Here is a 20,249-nt window from a genome sequence, read left to right on the forward strand (position 1 = left end):
TTTCTGTTTAGGTGGCTCCGGAAGCAGTTCTACTCGCTGGATCGCAACCGGGAAGACAGGTAAGAAGAGAGAAAACCCTTGCTTGCACAGACATGGACATTCATAGAAGGGTTTGAGCTGGAAAGGTTTACCTTTGACTTGAAAACCCAGTCTTTGCTTTGGATTTTTTGTTGGGTTCTTTAGGTTTTTCATTTTCATTTCCAAGGAACCTTAATTCAAGTCCCAGTACTTCCCTGGCTGATTTTCAACGAATTAAAGAAGCATCAAAAAATTGTCATGTTTCCCTGACCTATTTCCCAGCTGTTTGGATCCAGTAACACCTTGAGAGCTCATAGATGTGAAACACCTTCACCCCCAGCTGGGGCCAGGAGGCAGACACCAAAAAGCCAACAAGTGGCTGTGGCCACCCCATCAGAGCTGAACGGGGTTGTGGTTTTTACTCTCCACCCTGTTTCCTCCTCTGAGGTCCATGAGGCCGTGGATCATCTCACTGCTTGCCTTCTAGGCTGATGGGCTGCAGCAGGGCCACTACATGTGGGGTTCTTGGGTGAATGTTTAGTGACGTCCTAGCAGGTGAAATGTCACGCTTGAACCCGTCATGAGAAGATCAGGGAAAGGAAGTGGGTCATGACCCACCATGAAGAGATAAGGGAAGGGATGTTTCCCTGTCAAGGAGGCAAGTTCCACTATGCTCTGCTTGCTGCTGTCACCCGCTTTCCCCGGCCACATGCCAGTGCCAGTCTCCTCTTCCCAAGGTGCTGTTATTTTCCTCCTTTTATCCCTTGGATGTGCTTTCCCCCCGTGATGTTAACTGAGCCCATTAACCTTTCAAGACTGATTTCCACATTACTGTGCTCCCTTGGAGTAGGGGGATTCCTCCAGTCCTCCTCTGGAGGAGGCAGACATCTCTGACACATCAGCTCGTGCCCCCCCGGGCTGCGGTGGAGCACCCGGGCCCCATCTGCCCCCTTAATGTGCCCGGGTGCCCAGGCAGGGCTCACCGCAGAGCTTTGGGCTCCAGAGCATCTTCTGCTTGGTCCCTGCCAACGCTATTGATCTCACACTGCTACCCATTTCCGTGCTCCATGCTGAGCCCCAGAGTCCTTCTCATCCCTGCAGCAAGCTCCTTCCAAGAAACTCGTCCCGAAAACCTGGGTGGCTGTGCCAGAGGCATGCTGCTGGGGAGCCATGGGTAACCACAGTCAGCCAGGTCGGTCCTGTGGATCAGCAGGCAAAAATCACAGCTCCGTACTCATCAGGAGAAGCGAGCGGGTCCTCTCATCCCACTTTGGTCCCCACTGCCGTGTCCCTCCCTCCCTCCCAGCCGCAGCATGGTGCCCGTGACAGCCAGGACAGGCAGATGGCCCCGCTGTTGGGCAGCCAGGGGTTAAATTCAACCTGTCCACATCTCAGAGCAGAACAGGGAGGGTGTTGCTTGGGGAGAAATCCCTCTGCATTGGACATTTTTTGCCTTTGCAATGATTTATATTGTGGCGTGGCGAGCACACCGTTGGGTGCACAGGGTTGTTGCGGAGGAGAGATAAATCCACACAGAGGCAGAAAGGGAAGGAGAGCGGCCTTTAATCTCTTGCAGCTGCTCTGCACACACCACACGCCTTTTGAATCCAGGCTTGGGTTTTATATGCGGCGTACTGGTTTTCAGCGGTGACTGAACGTAATATTTCCTAGTTCAGCAGTGGAGCGCACTGAGGCAGGGGCAGGGGTGGCTCTGTGTGGGTTTTGGAGCATGAATGCAGGAGAAATGGAAAAAATTGGTCCTTTTTCTCATCTGGTTATACAGTAAAACTAATGAAATGGCATCCCGGCAGGACAAGAGAGATTGGATATATAGATTTGTCTGCCCAAGGCATGTTCAGCAAAGCTGAAAGCCAGGCTGTTACATCGGTCCTGTTTTTCTTTTCATCATCTTTCTATTAGCATTCAGAATTAAACCAAATGCTTAATTGGAAGAGCTGCTGCTCCAGCCTGGGCAGTGAAAGGAGCAAAATGCAAATAGAGGGGAATGTGGAAAGGTTTCGGGTCACCCCATTTTGCAAGCATCCATGTGTTTTCTGCAAAGTAGAGGCAGCACCTATGGGGCACATACATCTCTTCGATTAAATCTTTGCCCTTATGGGGTGTTTCAGCATTAACGTTGGTGTCACTGGGCTCTTTGCTTTTGCTTCTCAGCCTGGAAAAGGATTTGAAAAAGGAACAGTGAGTTGTGTTTTTTTAAAAAACACTTCTTTTGCAAGCCATCCTTGGTCCTTTCCAGAACGGGCAGTTTTTTGGCAGCTGAAGAAATCATTCCCAGTGTTCGTGTGCCCCGCGCTCACCCCAGGCCCCAGCCTCCTGCGCCAGAGCCCTTTCCTTGCCGCCCTCTCCCGGCTGGGTGCCTGTGCATACCTTCCAGCTTGCTGGCAGATGTTGGCTGTTTTCACTGGCTGCTGGGCCTTTGGGTATTTGTTTTTCCAAGGGAGGTTAGGTGGAAAGAGGAGGATAACAGGATGCTGGGAGTTTTTTTCCTAACTGTTGTGGAGGAGACTGTTTCACCTCTGGCTAGGAGAGCTGCCCATGGCTGGGAGCAGAGTTACAGCACTGGGGAATGTTTTCATACCCTGTGAGAGGACTGGATCTCTGCTTTGGCCTGTTTGTCACAAGACCTTAAAAAACTTCCGTAGAAGACATTAGTTTGTTTATTTAGTTTTTACTTTCAAATCTCAAAATAGTACCAAGCTGTTTATCCAAGCTCTCCAACACTTTAACATTATTAATAACACACAGTAAATAAAATCCTTTCATACCCCATCCTCTTACCGAAGCAGAGGGGGAAATGCTGGTTACAGCTTTCACAGGGTTTGCTCTCGCCTCTCCTGGTGCTGTCACATCAACGAGCAGTGCCGTGACCCAGCACCTCCCTGTGAAACCAGCCCAGCATCTCGAGAGCCGGGCGCTGGCTCCAGCGGGTCTCCAGCCCGATGCCTACTGCTGGGCCTGCTGCTCAGCCCCTCCCGCTTTGTTTCCAAGAGGTTTTTTTGCAGTCTCAGCCTCTCGCCAAGCGGGGGTTAGTGCTGGTGACCCTGGGGGCTCTGGGTGTCTCGTTGGGAGTCCCACGAGAGCTGCTGTGTGCTGTGGTCCTTGACGCATGAGGGCATCTCTCGTGAGCCACCGTTGCGCTCCTGGCTCTCTCCCCTCCCACATCACCCCATTTCCCTGCCACCCAGTACCCCGTAGCTGGGACCCCTCTGCCCTGAGGTTTGCATAGCACCCCGCATGGCCATGGATGCTGGGTGCATTGGGGAAGGGAAGGAACAGGCTCCCTTCCCCCAAACCCTCACCCTGAGCCCCAGGGATGACTTCTCCGGCTGAGAGAGGTGGAGGTTCAGGGAGGAGACACCGAAGCTGCTGCTCCTGCTGAGAGCGTGTTGCTGGCTCTGTAGCTCATTCATCTGGGAGGGAAGGGGAGGCTGGTGCCGTTTGCCAGTTTGGGTTTTGTTGTTGTTGGTTTTTTTTTTTTTTTTGTTTTTGTTTTTTTGTTTTGTTTTTTTTTCCCCTTCTTCTCCTCTCCTGCCAGCGAGTGGCAGGATGCTGCCTGCATGGTCCTTGGCTGGCTGGGTGCTGGCCTTGGGCACAGCGTGGGAGCCGGGCCAGGTCCTGCTCTGGCTGTGTGTGCATCCCAGTCCGCCGTGGCTCTGAGCCCAGAAACAAGGGCTCTCTGTGTCCCACCGGCTGCGGCAGCCCTCGTCTCTGCAGCGCCTGACACAAGCCGGTCTCTTCCTCTCCTTGGGGCTCCCTCCTTCTCTCTGTGTTGTTTGAGATCACCCCATTCCCAGGGGAGAGCATAAAAGAAACACGGTTCATGCTGCCCCTCCGCATCACTGCAGGTGACAGCGTGACCCCTGCACAGGGCATCTTCCCTGGCATGTTTACATTTGTGCCCCAAAACCGTGAACATTCCGTGGGTCAGACCCGCCGTGCGCTTTGTGGGATGGGGGAGCATCCTGTAGGGTCCTGAGCTCCCACTCGCTCAGTGCAGGGCAAAAGCAGCATCTGCAATTGCTGAGGGCTTGCTTTTGAGGTAGGAGCTGCCAGAAAACGATGGCACGCAGACCTCTCGGCTTCTTAAATCCTGCAGATAGGAGATATCCACATTTTCTCTCGCTGCCGGGCTGTTGCCCCATGGGGGAGCAACGCTGGAGCGGGCAGGGGCTGCCCAGGGCTCCCTGCTGCCTGTCTCTGCCCACCTGGGCTCGGGATCCTGCTCGGGGTTGGCACCAGAGCCCTCCCCAGTCCAGGAACTGGCATTTTTGTGCAAAGGGCCTCAGGGGTAGGGCAGCTGCGCTGGCTGCCCCGTGCCAACCATGTGTGTGACAATGGCTGGGGGAGCGCAGCTGGGCGCGATGTGGCAGTGCTGTCCCTGGGGCTAGACACTGAAAATGGCTTTTTTCCTCTCTTTAAGATAAAATTAGCTGGGTCCAAACCACTTGGAAAGCCTGTCCTCCTCCAGCTCCCTCCGCAGGCCAGGGAGTGGGTTTTGGAAGGGATTTGGTCACCCAGCATCCATGCTGGGGCACAGATACTTAGAAAATGCTTCTCCCTGGTCATTCCCGAAAAGCAGTAGGTGCTGTGTGCCCACTGCGGCACCACCTGGAGTGGGCTGGGGGTGCTGGACTCGCCCTGCAGTGTTAGGAGCTTGCAGAAGCAGTGTCTGCAGTTCCCATCGGGATGCAAGCACCTCTCTCTGCTCCCCACGTGCAGCACAGGTGCAGAATCCATTGGGGTGGAAGATGGTTCTTCTATTCTGCCTTTGGTCCCAACCCCGCTGTCCTTCTGGGGATGTTTGTCCGTCCTTGGGTTTCACAGCTGGTGTTCCTTTGGGCACAGCCGTTCTGTGCGTGTGGTGTCCGGGTCCCAGGGGGAGACCCTTCTATCCCAATCCTCCTTAATGTGTTTTCCCTCTTTCCCCTGCCGAGCCAGGATCTCCGCCAAGGATCTCAAGAACATGCTGTCTCAGGTCAACTACCGGGTCCCCAACATGAGGTTCTTGCGGGAGAGACTCACGGTGAGTGCGTGACCCCTCCGCTCTCCTCGTTCTTGCTGGGGACCCTCGGCAGCCTGTTGCCTGCCTTTGAGTAAAACCTGATGGTGGTTAAACTCCCACGGAGCGTTTGCATACTGCAGAGGCTCCCAGCCTTTCCTGGGAGGGCCCCCACCCACGGCGGCGACTGAAGAGGTGCCAGCTCCCCCTGGGTGCCGCACCCTGGCCCATTTGTGGCCAGCACCCTCTCTTCACCCCACCCTGCCTCCCTCGCTCCCCGCATTGCTCCTGGCTCGGTCGTGGGCTTTGCGCTGGTGGGGTAGAGTGCAGGACAGGCAGCGAGGCCAGTGGGTCCTGCATCCCAGCTCCTGCATCCCACTGCCACCGGGTGACGGGCGGCCGGCTCTGCCAGCGTCACTGCAGACCCAGGAACGAAGGGTCATTTCGTGATGACCAGCCACTTCCACCAGCACCAAGACCAAAGGAGAGCGTACACTTTGGGTCTTACAGTTTCCAGGCACTTCAGATGCTCTCAGCAAACAGAAAATTAAAATGATCCTTTTGCAACTCTTCAAGTAAGCGGTAATGCTTTTATCAGCACGGTGATGCCTTTACGTGGGTGAGCCTGGGGAATCGTGTGACTCAGTTTAGGACGTTCCTGTGTCCTGGGCACTACAGGGTCCTGCTGGCCCCAGCAGAGATGGGCAAAGGCAGGAGGCAGAGTCTGGCCAGATTTTGACCTTTTCCTCTTCATTTTCCCCCTGGAATCCTGGTGGGAGGAGACACCCCTCAGGCCATGCAGAATTGTCGATGGCCCCTGTAAAACCTCTGTTGGTTTGTTTTTTGCCACAGGACGTGGAGCAGCGGAACGGAGATATCACGTATGGGCAGTTTGCACAGCTCTACCGCAGCCTGATGTTCAGCGCCCAGAAAATGGTAAGAGCTGAATTCTCCAGGGCTGGGAAGGGAAGGGAGAGATCATATTTGTTACTAGGCATTCCCTCTTAATTGCCTTTTTAACCCTGCTGCCCTCAGCTAATAGCTCTTATCTCCTACCTCTGGGCCAGGGATGACAGGGAGCAAAGAAGTTATTGCTTTAGGCTGGTTAGGGGCTGCTTGGGCCACTGGGGACAGGGGAGGTGGCAGCTGTAAGGAAAGCTGAGCTGCACAGTACTGGTTTGCTGTCTCTGTTACCTTCTCAATCAATTTGTGCTTTCACATACGTTGGTGAGATTGAGTGCAAACCTAATGCTTGTGCTTCTTCTTTTGCAGATGGATGTCCCATTCCTAGAAAGGTGGATAATTCTCTGTATTTGCTGGGGAAGGGGCTGGTTTTTGCTCCATAAAGTGCTTTGGTGCTTGCAGCAGTGTGTCAGGGATGAGGCATGCCACATACCTCTTGCCACCGTGCTGCTTGTGTTTTTGCACTCTGAATAAGCATCTTTGCTGTAGACGCTTCAGCTCAGGTCGGTAAGGGCTCTCTTCCTCCCAGACATTCCACTGAGATCCAGCTCAGGTCAGCCACCTCCAGAAACGGTCAGTTGGCTTACGTGAAGTAATCAGACCTTGAGCCATCTCCCAAAGGTTGTCCTCGTGGTTGGTGCTGGTTGGCCACAGTGGCAGGGACTGTGCAGGCAGTGCCCGTGGTGCCACTGCCAACCGTGCCCTGCCCTGCCCTGTGTGCATCTCAGCTGTGGTAAAAAGAGCTTGAATTTAGACAGGGGAGCTAAAGAGTGAGAGACTTGTTAACTTGTCCAGGTAATTCCCCATGGTTTCCTCTCTTTTTTCTTATAACCATAGAAAATAGAGTTGGCAGGGACCTCAGCAGACCATCTGGTTCATCCCTCTGCCCAGGGCAGCCAGAACTGCCCGCTCCATTTCTGGGTTTTTTGGTGTTAGTCCCCAACATGGCCCTTGGCTGTCCGTTGCGGCTTGGTATGTTCATGGACAAGTCTTTTGAGATAATCACCCACAAATGATTCCCTCCTTCATTCCTTGCCCTGCCTCCTTGAGCCCCTTGATGTCCTCTGGGTACCTGTAGCTCTATCCTGTCTACAATCACCCCTTGGCTGCTCTGCACCTATTTGGTTTTTTTCACTCTTGTACAAGACAGCCCCTCTATTTTTTGTACAAATCAGTCCCTCTGATGACTTTTGCTGCCCTTCTCGAGAGTTTCATGTTGTCATACCTTTGGCAGTGTGCATCCTGGAGCAGCCCCTGGCTCTGAGATGTGGACATATAATCTCAGCTGCTGTGTGTTTTCTCTCATGCCCTCCTTGGCTCTCTCTGCTCATCCCACCCTGCTCTTGCAGCGCTGCTTTCTCAGGGCACATCTTGCTTGCATGTGCCGTGGCAGTTGCAGATGGTATCTCACATGATGCCGGTAACAGTTGGTTGTGATGTGCTGCATGAGTGACCGAAGCTTCTCCTTCACTGCTTTTCAGGGGTGGAGAAAGGTCTGAGCACTTCAGAGTGTCGCTGCTGGAGTTGCAGACGTTCTTGCTGGAGTATCAGAGGGTGAGTTCAACACAGCCCCAGGGGAGGGACGAGCGGGTAGGCACGAGTGTCGGTAGCGATCCGGTACTCCCAGGGTAGCCTTGCTGTGGAGGTGGGATGATTGGGTTGTGGGGTGCTCTGCCTGGCATGGCCCCAACCTGAGCGCGTCCTTCACGGAGCAGGAGGTGATGCAGGGGAAGCGCTGGTGAGGGTAAACCTGGCCTCAGCCAGGCACCTGATCAGAAGAGGGACCAGGAGCAGAAGATCTGAGAGGAGTGGAGGCCCCAGGAGGGAGGAACTGGTCAGTGGAGATTTACCCAGTCCCTGTGATCTCGGCTGGTACAGGACGTTTCGCAGCAGCCGAAGTGTCACGGTCCATCCTGTCTGCTCAGGAGGTCTCAGCGGGTCCTGAGGAGCAGCAAATCAATTCAATTGTCGACCTTTCCATTTAAAAGCAATCTTAGGTTGTTTAGCAAGCACAGTATGCATGCTCGGGCATGCACGCAGGCGCAAGCAGCGCATCTGTGGGCTGTGCAGACCCTTTATTTCAACTCTCGCTGGGCTCCCGTCTCGTTGCTGGGCTCCTTCTTCGAGAGGGACAGGAGCGGCTTATGAAAGCATTGCCGTGCCTCGCACCAGAGCCTGGGGCCTCCTGCTTTGCACCGTCCTCCCCATCCCCACCGCCACCTCCCTGCCCACGGTCTGCAGCGAGTGGAGGGTTAACCAGTGAAGAGATGCAGCCATTTTGATGGCCTAATGAGACACCCAGGGAGAGAGAGAAGCAAAAAGTTGGCTTCAGCTGCCGAAGGAGGAGGGATGGCAGATGTGTGCAAAGGAGCTATTGGAGAGAAAAATGCATGGCACTGAGAAAATTAAGACCACTTAGAAACAGGGCAGATTTCTGCAGTTGCATGCTGTTCGGTATTTGTGCTGACAGTTGGATTCTTGGCAGAGATGGTCTTGCATTAAAAACTGCCTCCTTAATGGTTAAAGCTTCTAGTTGGATGAGCCGCACGTGGTTTTGAATAAAACTTTCTGAAATGGTTTCTTTTTTTATGTCTCTCTTGGGGCTTGCAGGAGCTCTGGGCTGCAGATACCCTTCAGGTACAGGAATTCATGTTCAACTTTCTGAGAGACCCTCTGAGGGAGATTGATGAGCCTTATTTCTCCCTGGATGAAGTAAGACACCTTGAATGCTAGTGTATATGGAGCAGGGTGGAGTAGGGTGTGACGTCCTCAGTGCAGTGTGTGCTGAGGTGTGACAGCTCTTCCATCTGTGTTTTCACTGCGGGGTGGTGGTGCTTGAAGGATCACAGCTCCTGTAAGCTGCATCGCTATACAAGATGAACATGGTGGGTCACCACTACATTGCACAAGAGCTGGTTGGCAAAGGGAATGACTTCTGGGCTCTCTTCTTGTGCTGAATGCGTGCGGCTGGGAGTGCTCATCAGGCAGTTCATTTGGAGGAGGAAAGGGGCTGCATTTGGCTTAATGCCCCTTCGGGGCATGTAAGGATCTTTTCAAAACAAGAAGAGCTGAAAACAAAATAATAAAAACAGCTGGAGATGACCATGTCGCTGTCACTCTGGACTGACTCCCACACAAGGGTCTCTTGATCCATGTGGCCTTGGTGAGCTATTGCCTGCCATGTGAGCTGCAAAATAAAATGCAGAGCAATTCGTTTGTCTCCAGCTGGGTCAAAGGATTTGTACACAGATCTCTGGCACAGCTCAGAGGATAGGTGGCAGTGCCTAAGCTGTGGTTACTCAAGGGTTACTCAAGCACTGCGGGTCAGGTAGCTTGTGTGCTGTCTTGGTTGCCTCTGGTCAGTTTGTGCTGAGCTTAGAAAATAGCTACCTGCACGGTAGCTGCTGACGTGGAGGGCAAGATGTGTGTGAAGCTAAAGCACCGCACCCGGCTCCTCTGCATCATTAACACGCTTCTGTTTCTTCCTGAGCAGTTTCTCACCTTCCTGTTTTCCAAAGAGAACAGCATCTGGAACTCGCAACTGGACATGGTGTGTCTGGAGAACATGAACAACCCCCTCTCCCATTACTGGATCTCCTCCTCGCACAACACGTAAGGACCAAGGGATGGCTCGCTTCACCCCGTCCACTCCCAGTGTCCTCTCCCTCTGTGCCAGGGTGGCATTCTCCTGACTTTGCCCGATCACAGTGATGGGTCAAATAGACTTTTTCAAATCAGGGTCAGTACATCAGAGACCTTCCTATTGGTGTCCCAGTCGTCCCTCCTGCATTTAACCATCAATGTTTTGCTCAGACGTTATCAGCAGCACACATCTGCACAGACTGTGCTTTCAGGTCTCAGGCTGTCACTTTGACGGTATCTTACCATTAGCAGTGTCATCTTCCACAGCCTCTAAGGACAGATGTGATAAAAACCTGGCAAGCTGAAATTAGCCGTTTTATTTCTCTGCTGCTGTAAGAATCTTGCAGGAACTGCTTTCTCTGCAGACAGGCTCTGTCTGTTGTCCCTGTTCATGGGATGCAGTGGCAGCACCTTAGCCCATATTTAAAGGACTGAGAGCCCAAGCCAGCTGAGCAGCCTGGAGGGCAGGCGGCGAGCTCCTGTCTGCCTGCAAGAGCTGGGCTAACCCTGCTTCTGCCCGGCGCAGGGGGCTCTTTGTGGCACCAACACTGATACTGCTCTTTGAGGCTTTTCTCAAGAGCCAGCAGCAAGGCTGGACCTCAGGGTGGTGCTCGCAGCCCCTTGCAGGAGGGGCAGAGCCGAGCCCCTCACCTGGGGATGATGGCAGGTCCAGGCGAAAGTCGCTCTCGCCGTTCCTTACGTCGCAGAGGCAGGTCCACGATGCCCCAGCAGCGCCGGGGCCCGCGGTGAGCGTGTTGCTGTGCTGATGTCTTCTCTCCCGTGAAAGGTACCTGACGGGGGACCAGTTCTCGAGCGAGTCCTCGCTGGAGGCGTACGCCCGCTGCTTGCGCATGGGATGCCGCTGCATTGAACGTGAGTACCCGGAGCCGGCACTTCTGTCTGTCGTCGCGATAGCTTGTGGTGGTCGGGGAAGGCTTTGCGTGGAAGGTTGACGTGCCAGTGGCAGCGTTGTCACCATGATGTGCTGAAAGGGCTGAGGTCGTTTGTTTTGCGGGACTGGGGGGTAGGTGCTTGAGCTTTTGGTCCCCCAGAAAGATCTTGACTTTCACCTCGCTCCTTCACGGCCATCCAACGCGGTTCCCAGCAGTGCTTAGTTCAGTCTGTGCCCTGTCTGTATTCCAGCCTTTGGGCTAAGTTTCCCCCGTGGGTCTCTTTCAGTGGATTGCTGGGATGGTCCCGATGGCATGCCGGTCATCTACCATGGACATACCTTAACCACCAAGATCAAATTCTCTGATGTCTTGGTCACTATCAAGGAGCATGCCTTTGTCACCTCAGAGTGAGTACAGCAGGGGCCTGGGATTTAGCCAGCAGAGCTGCCGGGAAGGCAGGGAGTGGGTAGAGCCAAGGCTGTAGCAAAGTGAAGCCCACCTTTACCCAGAGATCCGGCACAAGACCATGCACCTGGGATTCAGTGGGAAGAAAGCATGTCGTGTCTCCCAGCCAAAGGGACATTTCTCCCACAAAAGTTGTGGGAGGGAAGGCTTGGGTAAACCCCAGTAGTTTGCTGGTCCTTCTCCACTATGCACTGCCAGCAGTGGTGGGGACACTTTCCTGCGGGGTGGCTACACTGAATGCTCAAGACAGCACAGATCGCTGTTGATGCAAACTGCTCCTTGAGGGCACAGAGGCCAGGCTTTGGAACAGAACTCAGAAGATGTTGGTTCCATCCAGACACCGTGCTGGTTCTGATGGCTCTTTTCCTTCTCCCAGTTTCCCTGTCATTCTGTCCATCGAGGACCACTGCAGCATCGCTCAGCAGAGGAACATGGCTCAGAACTTCAAGAAGGTCTTTGGGGACATGCTTTTGACCAAACCAGTAGATATTTCTGCTGACGGCCTTCCCTCTCCAAACCAGCTCAAGAGGAAGATTCTCATCAAGGTGAACTCTCTTCCCCAGCAAGGCTTCTAAGTGGAGAGGTTGAGGGCAGATGGGGTGAGGGTGTGGGACCAAGGGGAGCCCCTTACCTCTGGAAGGGGTTGGTTGACAGTGCATGAGGTGGAAGTGGAGACAAAGAACTCTCTTGCTTGAGAGGAGCTGCTGGGAAATGAGCTCAGCAGTTGGGTGCTGCCTTTCTTGGGAGCTTAGACGATGTTGGTATTTCTGCTGCAGAAATCACCTCTGGGAAGAAAGGGTGGGACTTTAGTGCCATTTGATGATCTCTGTGTCATGGGTCTCACCTTGGTCCTTATAGTCCAGAGGAACCCAGTGCAGCTGACCTGTAGTTTTAGGGTTGTTCACCAGGAAATCCATGCTGCTTTTGGGGTGCCTGCTCCCCTCAAGGTGCCTGACCCGCTCTCTCACCCCACAGCACAAAAAGCTGGCAGAGGGCAGTGCTTACGAGGAGCTACCCACATCCGTAATGTATTCAGAGAATGACATCAGCAACTCCATCAAGAACGGGATCCTCTACCTGGAAGACCCCATCAATCACGTATGTCTCTCTCTGCCACTGCCACCCTGGCCCAGCTCTGCGGGCTCCACAGACGACATGGAAACTCCGTGAGGCGCCGTGTGGTGCTGGAAGGAAGGGCTGTGGTGCAAGTGATCTGAGAGGCCGTTGGTCTATCCTGTTTCTCAGGGGTCTCTGAGGGCTGGAGGAGTTTTTGTGCTGGCTCTCTCCTGTGCTCTTCCCTAGGCATCTCCCGCTGGCCCTTGTTAGAGGCAGAAGGCTGAGCTAGAGGGAGCTCTGGGCTGATGCACTGCAGCTGCTCTTGTGTAATCCGTATAGCCTGTTATCTGTTGCTGCAGTAAGTTCGAGCGATGGCCTGCATTTCTAGACCTGCCTGCCTCCTACCAAGCGCCTACACACTTAACACACCTAAACGAGCATTCTGCTTTGTAAAGCGCCAAGCATTCATTTTCCTGTGTGCATTTACTTATACACAGTCCACTTCTTCAGCTGCTTTGCTTTGCTGAGGATCTGTCAGGAAGTCACATGTGAATGAAACAGATTTTTGGAAAATAGGGAAGTGCAATAGTAAAGCTGCATAACCATCTCCAATATCTTCATCTCTGCTAGTGCCCGTGCTGAGTCCATGCAGAGTGTTTTTGCATTGATTTGCTCTTCATTTGGTCATTTTCTTTTAATATGTGCTGGGGTGCTTGCAGTGTGATCTGCAGTCACTTTGTATGTAAGACCTATCATATGCTGGTTTTTTGCTGCTGATAAACCCATGCTTCAGATCTAGGAGATATATTGGAAGTTCCTGTGACTCCACTGAAATCAGTGTTGTCAGTGACTATCCCTCACAAACCCAATCACCCCTTACTGCTTGTGCTGATCAAGAAGGGAAGATGCCATGGATGGGTGGTGGGCCAGTTTGGTGCTTCCTCAGGGGTTCTCTTTGCCCAGAGTTTGTTTCCTTGCAGGAGTGGAACCCGCATTACTTTGTCCTGACCAGCAGCAAGATCTATTACTCTGGAGAGACAACAAGCGACCAAGGAAACGAGGATGAGGAAGAACAAAAGGAGGTGAGGGCTCCTTTGCATGACGGTGAGTTGTTCCTCTAAAAAAAGGATTTGACTGCCCAAGAGGCTGAGCATCTCCACTGCCAGCTGACTTCAGCGGGAGATCCAGTGGCGGGAAGGGTGGGAGCTGCTGCAGAAACTCCCTGCTCCTGGTTGGAAGAGCCCTGATCAGAGCAGGCTCTGGCACCACGAGCCTGCCCTCAGTCACCCAAGACAGTGGGTTTTCCCCCTGCCAGGTGAGCAACAGCACCGAGCTTCACTCCACGGAGAAGTGGTTTCACGGCAAGCTGGGAGCGGGACGGGACGGGCGGCACATCGCGGAGCGGCTGCTGACGGAGTACTGCATCGAGACGGGGGCCCCCGACGGCTCCTTCCTCGTCAGAGAGAGCGAGACCTTTGTTGGAGACTACACCCTCTCCTTCTGGTGAGGGCCACAGGCGCCAGCCCGCTGCTCGGTGTCGCTCCTGGCGTGGTCTTCATCTTGACACCATCTTCACTGGGGGGTGGGTCTCATTCCCCAGTGGTCCACGAGGAGGTTTCTGCCCTTTTTCTGTGCCCCAGCATCATGTCAACTCACTGTCCTGGTGCAGAAGGGTCAAGTCCCTTGGGACCTTTGTGTGATGGGTGTCCTGCGGAGCAGGAATGCTGCGTCCAGGCAGGTGCAAAATCTCCGTGGATGACCCTGGTTTACCCCCTTCCTCTTCCGCAGGCGCAACGGGAAGGTGCAGCACTGCCGGATCCACTCGCGGCAGGACGCCGGCAGCCCCAAGTTCTTCCTGACGGACAACCTGGTGTTCGACAGCCTCTACGACCTCATCACCCACTACCAGGAGGTGCCGCTGAGGTGCAACGAGTTTGAGATGAGGCTGACGGAGCCGGTGCCACAGACCAACGCCCATGAGAGCAAAGAGTGAGTGTGTGTTTGGGGAGGGTGTGTTGTGTCCACTGGGCAGCTGAGACCTCATGGAAAACCCTCCCAGGTTTCTCCGCTGTCATTCCTTCCCTGCTGGGGTTCTCTGGTCCCCACTTTCTCCCCGTGGGTCTCTGTGTCACAGCAGCCATGCTGGCCAGCTTTGTTGTTGATGGAGCTGGTTGTCTTGGAAGCTCAGTGCAAAGAAAGGAGGTACTGGGCTTGGTTGGGATGCCCTTGCCCGTGCTGCATGTCGCCAGATGGCTCTGTTCATGCCTGTCCCACAGAAAGGAGAAGACAGCCCTGTTGCAGTGTCACATATATGACGATCTGTGCTCCCTGTCCTCCTTTTGAGGATTCAGGCAGCCTTTCATGGGCTGGAGAGGAAACTGTGTGGCACGGCAGAGGTGTGGGATGAGCTGGATGTACGGAGACCGGTGCACAGTGATGGGTCTTTCCTGACAGGTGGTACCACGCCAACCTCACCCGGACCCAAGCCGAGCACATGCTGATGCGGGTGCCACGCGACGGAGCCTTCCTGGTGCGCAAGAGGAGTGAGCCCAGCTCCTACGCCATCTCCTTCCGGTGCGTCCGCGGGAGGAGGGCGGTGGGCTGGGATGCTGCAGTGTGTGAGGGAGCAGGAGAGGGGCTGTGAGCCTGGTGTGAGCCCTCCCAGAGCTGTTCTCACTCCTGGAAGGCCCTGGATCGACCTTACAGCCCCTTGAGAGCCTTCTGGACCCCTCTCCTCCTCTGTCTCCTGATGGTTGTGCTCAGCAGCCAGCCTGGGGGCACCTTGTGCTTGGGTGTCTTTGTTTTGGCAGAGACCCTCCCTTGCCAGGTGCTAAGCAGCTTCTCTCCATCTTTCCACTTGCCAGGGCGGAAGGGAAGATCAAACACTGCCGAGTGCAGCAGGAGAGCCAGACCGTGCTGCTCGGCAACTCCGAGTTCGAGAGCCTGGTGGACTTGATCAGCTACTATGAAAAGCACCCGCTGTACCGCAAGATGAAGCTGAGGTACCCCATCAACGAGGAGACGCTGGAGAAGATAGGGACAGCGGTGAGTGTGGGTGGCCGTTGGAAGAGCTAAGCCAAAGGATGATGGTCAGGTCCGTTTCGAGCTGGTGCCTTGAAGTGGTGCTGTGTGAGCCATCTCTGTGCCTCACAGTCTGCACCTCTTGGGGCTTCATGCCCTGTTGGAAACACTACCCTGAGTGAGATGCGTTGCTGCCTCTCTGACCCAGGTCAGCAGTGAGTGTGGGTTTGGGCATCTGTTTGCTCCGTGCAGCATCATCTTTGGTCTTGTGCCTTCCCTGGGGTGTTCTCCTTACCTCCCCCATGGTAGGGAACCTGTTCTGCAGAGCCACAATTGTCACCATGAGCCCTTTGCTTCAACAGGAGCCGGACTACGGAGCCCTTTATGAGGGACGCCACCCTGGGTTCTACGTGGAAGCCAACCCCATGCCCACCTTCAAGGTACACTCTCACTGCTTGGCATGAAACAACCTGCAGAGCCTGAGCGTTTAGCAAGTATCTCTCTTTTTTCCAAAAGTTTTATTTTGCACACTCATTTCTAGACCATGCAGGAAGATGTACTCTAGGCTAAGCCTGCAGGTTCCCAGGCTGGGCTGCCTCTCGTTCTGAACTCTCCAAACTAAACCTGTCAGTGGCTCTGGCCCAAAGGAAAGTGCCTGTGTGGGGCCATACCAGACCTGTAATTTCTGCTTTCGCACCAATGGGGGCCTTGATTTCTTCTGCAAGGATTACTAGGGTCTGGCAGCCTTTGGCATCAGGGTTGGAAGCTGCCTGCGCACGATGTGCTTCACAACCCCCCCCAACAAACACCTCTGCAGCGGGAGGTGACCCCTCATCCCCTGGGCTTGTTGTCTGTGTGACCACCCGCTGCCCGGCCTCACGGGACCCCTCCTCATTGCAGTGCGCAGTCAAAGCCCTGTTTGACTACAAGGCACAGCGGGAGGACGAGCTCACCTTCACCAAAAACGCCATCATCCAGAATGTGGAGAAACAGGAAGGAGGCTGGTGAGTGTGTCCTGAGCCTTCTTTTTTTTTTCCCTCGGGGACACAGTCAAACCTCGGTGTCACCATTCATACAAAGGTGTGTCCCCTCTGGGGTTGGGTCTGTTTGGGGATTGCCCACAAGCTGCTCAGCCCCAAAGCCTCACAAACCCTAAAAGCAGAAGATGGAGGAGCTGCCCATCACCCGTGACCCCCAGTCAGGAGGCTTTGGGACCCCGCAGTGGGTGCTGATGCTGCCCCTTCCCTCTCTCCCAGGTGGAGGGGAGATTATGGTGGCAAAAAGCAGCTGTGGTTCCCTTCCAACTACGTAGAGGAGATTACTGGTCCCAGCAGCCTGGAGCCGGAGCGGGAGGTGAGTTTGTGCCTGAGCGGAGCAAGGTGGGGTGGTGGGGAGGGGTGCGTGTGTCCAGCCGCGCTGCCCGGCACCCTGCCCAGCACCATCCTGCCTGTGCTTCATTCCAAGCAGCAGCTGGATGAGAACAGTCCCCTGGGAGACCTGCTTGGAGGCGTCCTGGATGTGCCCTCCTGCCAGATCGGTGAGTGCCGGGGAGGGATGGAGGAGTGGCGGGTGTTACAGCTGTTTGCAGCCCTTCTGAGCCCAGGGGCTTTGGTCTCCCTCTGTCTCTACGCACCCCTGTGCCTGCCACGAGTGAATGCATGTCTACGGTGTGTGCTTGCCGTGCGGTGACACGCTCTGCTGCTCCTGGCACAGAGGGTGCCTCGGGGTTTGGGGCTCAGGTGTGTCCCTGCAGCCTGAGTACAGCCGAGGAGCACCCAGGGTCATGCCAAGGAGCCGCTCCAGCATGCCTGGAACCTGCTCTCTGGGGGCAGCCACCCCATGGGCAAGGGAGCTCACATCAATTTTGTAGGCTCCTTCTTTTCTGCCAGGATTTGTCCTCCTTCCCATCCATGTGGTCCAGCCTCCCTGCCAGGCTGCCGCAGGCTCTGGGGCTCCTGGGCTCTGGCCAAGCTGGATCCAGTCCACAGCTCCGCTGTCCCCCCGCTCCCCGGAGCCCAGAGGATGTTGTGCTCCGGGTGGCTGCTCTCACCTGAGCACTTCAGGGCAAAGAGTGAAGATGCAGGAATGGGAGGAAGATGCAAGAATGGGAGCAAGAGGGCTTTTCAGCCCCCTCAGGATACACTCTGCATCCTCACCCATCGCTTCCTGGGCTCCATCTGTTCCTTCCCGGTGATCAGAAATGAGAGCTTCTCCTCTTAGCTGAAGAGTCCTGGCGCGGCCATGAGAGTCCCTCTGTCTGTCCTCTCCCTCCCTCTCTGGTGTGAAGGACTGGGCTCAGCATCTGCTGTGACCTTGCCCTCTGCTCCCTCTCCCCACACAGCCATCCGCCCCGAGGGGAAGAACAACCGCCTCTTCGTCTTCTCCATCAGCATGGCCTCGGTGTCGCGCCTGTCCCTTGACGTGGCAGCCGATACGCACGAGGACTTGCAGGACTGGGTGAAGAAGATTCGGGAGGCAGCCCAGACGGCTGACGCACGGGTGAGTCTGGAGAGCCCTTGGCAGGGGAGACATCTCCTTGCCAAGTCCTGGATCTTCCAGGAGGTGAGGAGCGGAGCGGTTGGAGGCTGGGGCGGGGGTGGCGAGATGGCAGCCTGTGACAACTGGCAGAGCAGTTACAAAGATGATAAAGCCAGAGTCATCTTGGACACTATAGCAAGGGGTGGTGGCCACACATTGTGGCTTGAGAGGTTCAGGCTGGCCATCCGGGAAGATTGGTCCCTCGGGAGGGTGTTGCAGCCTCAGGAGGTGGGGGATCTCCATCTGTGGGGGTGGCAAGGCTCAGCTGCAAGGTCACAGCTGCCCTGCACTGGTACCAGTGCCAGTCCTCCTCCAGATGGGAGGCAGGACCCCCCCAGGGGCCCTTCCCATGGGCGCTTCTGTGGTGTCCCCCCATGCAGACCCGGCAGAGCTGCTGGTGTTTCCCACAGCGTGGGCAGGAACAGCCACACCAGGCCAGCGCTGCCGTTGACCACAGTTGGTGAGCTGGGTTATCCAACGCCTCTGCTGCCTCCTGGCCCTGACAGCTCTCTTTCTCTCTCTTGGCAGCTCTCCGAGGGGAAGATGATGGAGAGGAGGAAGAAGATTGCTCTGGAGCTTTCAGAGCTGGTGGTCTATTGCCGACCTGTGCCCTTCGATGAAGAGAGTGAGCATCGGCTGGTCTGGTGGCCACCGCAGGCAGTCACCCTGGCGTTGCAGACCCCGCAGTGTGCCCTGAGGTCCTGCTTTGGCTAGATCTCCAGGTGTCCAAAGCAAGTTGGAACCAGTTTACACTGGAGCCCTGGAAATGTCCTTCTCCAGAGGGTGGAAGTTCCCTTCCCATCCCTCTGTTGCTGGGATCTGTCACCATCCAGAGCAGCTGCTGAGGGATTGGGATTGGGCAGCATCATGTCCGATCACCAAGAGCGGTTTTGATGCTTTCAGACATTGGTGTTGGGCACCCAGCAAACACGCGCCAGGACAGGGCAGGGTCTGCACGACTTGATGGTGGCTGAGCCAAGGGAGAAGAGAATGATGTTAGGAAGGAGCCCGAGGTGGTTGAAGTGTCTGGAAAGGGAATGTGCTCCTGGCTTACACTGTGCTGTCTCCTCCCAGAGATCGGCACAGAGAGGGCCTGTTACCGAGATATGTCCTCCTTCCCCGAGACCAAGGCGGAAAAGTACGTCAACAAGATCAAAGGGAAGAAGTTCCTGCAGTACAACCGCCTGCAGCTCTCCCGCATCTACCCCAAGGGCCAGCGCCTCGACTCCTCCAACTACGACCCCCTGCCCATGTGGATCTGTGGCAGCCAGCTGGTAGCACTCAACTTCCAAACCCCAGGTGAGGGCAGCAGGCGGGCTCCTGGGGTACCCTGCACCCCTGCTAACCCCATCCTGGCAAACGGGCGGTCTAGGAGGGGGGTCCACCGTCTCTGTGCAGGGTGCAGGGAGCAGGAGCTGGTGGTTATGTCCAGGCACGTGGTTGCCACAGGAGGGATGTGCTCCAGAGGGCTGGACTGACCCGGGAGGTTGTGGTGCCATGAGAACATGATGAAACAGAGAGGAAGCAGGAGTTCCTCCAAGGTCCTTGGCAGCAGACAGAGTGGGCAGGGGACATGCCAAAGGGGACGGTGTAGCCCCAGCCCTGGGACACTGGATGGTTGCAGGGTCTGAGTCAAGCTCGCTTCTCTGCTCACCTTTCCCTAGCTTCCACTCCTGCTCCTGTCATGCAGTCCAGCTTCTCCTCTTCCCTGACCCTTGCCAAACCCTGATGTGAGCCTGCTTAGCTCACCAACCCACTAGAAAACTGCCTGCCTCTTTTTTCCCCACTGACTCTTTCGTTTGTGAACTCGAGCATCTCACAGTGCATTTTGGCAAATGCTAGGAGCCAGCACAAGAAAAGCTGAAAGGAGAGAGAGGGGAAAAAAAAGGGGGGTGACCCATGGAGCACTGGGTGATTGAGCAGACTGTGCATGAGAAAGTCACCCCATGGCTCCTGCACGTGCACAGCCTGCAGCGAGGCCAAGGCGCACGAGGCATTGCCAAGGGACAGGCCAGGTCCCCTTGCAAAGGGCTTCGCACGAGGCACCAATAGTCCAGGTGATCTGGCTTGGGGAAAGGGCACAGGGTCTCCTCCCTCCATCTCCTGCCTGTGCTCTCCAGACAAGCCCATGCAGATGAACCAGGCCTTGTTCATGTCCAGCGGCCAGTGTGGGTACGTGCTGCAGCCAACCAACATGCGGGATGACGTCTTCGACCCCTTCGACAAGAGCACGCTGCGGGGGGTGGAGCCGCTCTCCATCTCCATTGAGGTCAGTACCTCACCCCAGCGTGGGGGCAGAGCCAGGCGGTTGTACCGAGCTTGGGGTGATACAGTAGTTTTTCTGGGTTTCTGGCCTCTGCAGCCGCTCCTCACCAAACCCCTCAGCCCCTGCTTAAGAGCTGTTCTGCTTGGAGAGCCCTCGCTGAAGGGGGAGACCCACGGGTGCTGCTGAGGGAAGCACCACCGGCCTCCCTGGGTGCCTGGAGAGGAGTAGCAGGAGCATCCCTGGATGCTGCCCCCACGACCCCTCCTGCCCAGGGCCCAGTGCCGGCAGGTGGCATCCACGAGCCGCAGAGGTGACATCCCTGTCCCCAGAGCTTGGCCGGGACTGCCCGAGTGCACGATGGCTCCCA

At 55.5% G+C, this 20,249-nt stretch overlaps 1 protein-coding gene across 2 annotated transcripts in view; it reads left to right on the forward strand.

The window, feature by feature from the left end:
* Positions 1-20,249, forward strand: part of PLCG1 (phospholipase C gamma 1) — a 50,649-nt gene that overhangs the window by 25,180 nt on the left and 5,220 nt on the right. For both annotated transcript variants that reach the window (XM_042800786.1, XM_042800787.1), the window contains exons 4-27: positions 12-59; positions 4,978-5,062; positions 5,891-5,974; positions 6,311-6,333; positions 7,483-7,555; positions 8,612-8,713; positions 9,495-9,613; positions 10,431-10,516; positions 10,823-10,943; positions 11,378-11,546; positions 11,977-12,099; positions 13,038-13,139; positions 13,373-13,560; positions 13,846-14,046; positions 14,512-14,631; positions 14,922-15,102; positions 15,441-15,518; positions 15,979-16,082; positions 16,335-16,431; positions 16,546-16,615; positions 17,420-17,577; positions 18,145-18,241; positions 18,691-18,915; positions 19,737-19,885. In XM_042800786.1, the coding sequence (XP_042656720.1) occupies positions 12-59; positions 4,978-5,062; positions 5,891-5,974; positions 6,311-6,333; positions 7,483-7,555; positions 8,612-8,713; positions 9,495-9,613; positions 10,431-10,516; positions 10,823-10,943; positions 11,378-11,546; positions 11,977-12,099; positions 13,038-13,139; positions 13,373-13,560; positions 13,846-14,046; positions 14,512-14,631; positions 14,922-15,102; positions 15,441-15,518; positions 15,979-16,082; positions 16,335-16,431; positions 16,546-16,615; positions 17,420-17,577; positions 18,145-18,241; positions 18,691-18,915; positions 19,737-19,885 (2,803 nt within the window). The remainder of the gene's footprint in view (positions 1-11; positions 60-4,977; positions 5,063-5,890; positions 5,975-6,310; positions 6,334-7,482; positions 7,556-8,611; positions 8,714-9,494; positions 9,614-10,430; positions 10,517-10,822; positions 10,944-11,377; positions 11,547-11,976; positions 12,100-13,037; positions 13,140-13,372; positions 13,561-13,845; positions 14,047-14,511; positions 14,632-14,921; positions 15,103-15,440; positions 15,519-15,978; positions 16,083-16,334; positions 16,432-16,545; positions 16,616-17,419; positions 17,578-18,144; positions 18,242-18,690; positions 18,916-19,736; positions 19,886-20,249) is intronic.

The sequence above is a fragment of the Tyto alba genome, unplaced genomic scaffold (assembly GCF_018691265.1).
Source record: "Tyto alba isolate M040663 unplaced genomic scaffold, T.alba_DEE_v4.0 Super-Scaffold_33, whole genome shotgun sequence".
NCBI classification, from domain to species: domain Eukaryota; kingdom Metazoa; phylum Chordata; class Aves; order Strigiformes; family Tytonidae; genus Tyto; species Tyto alba.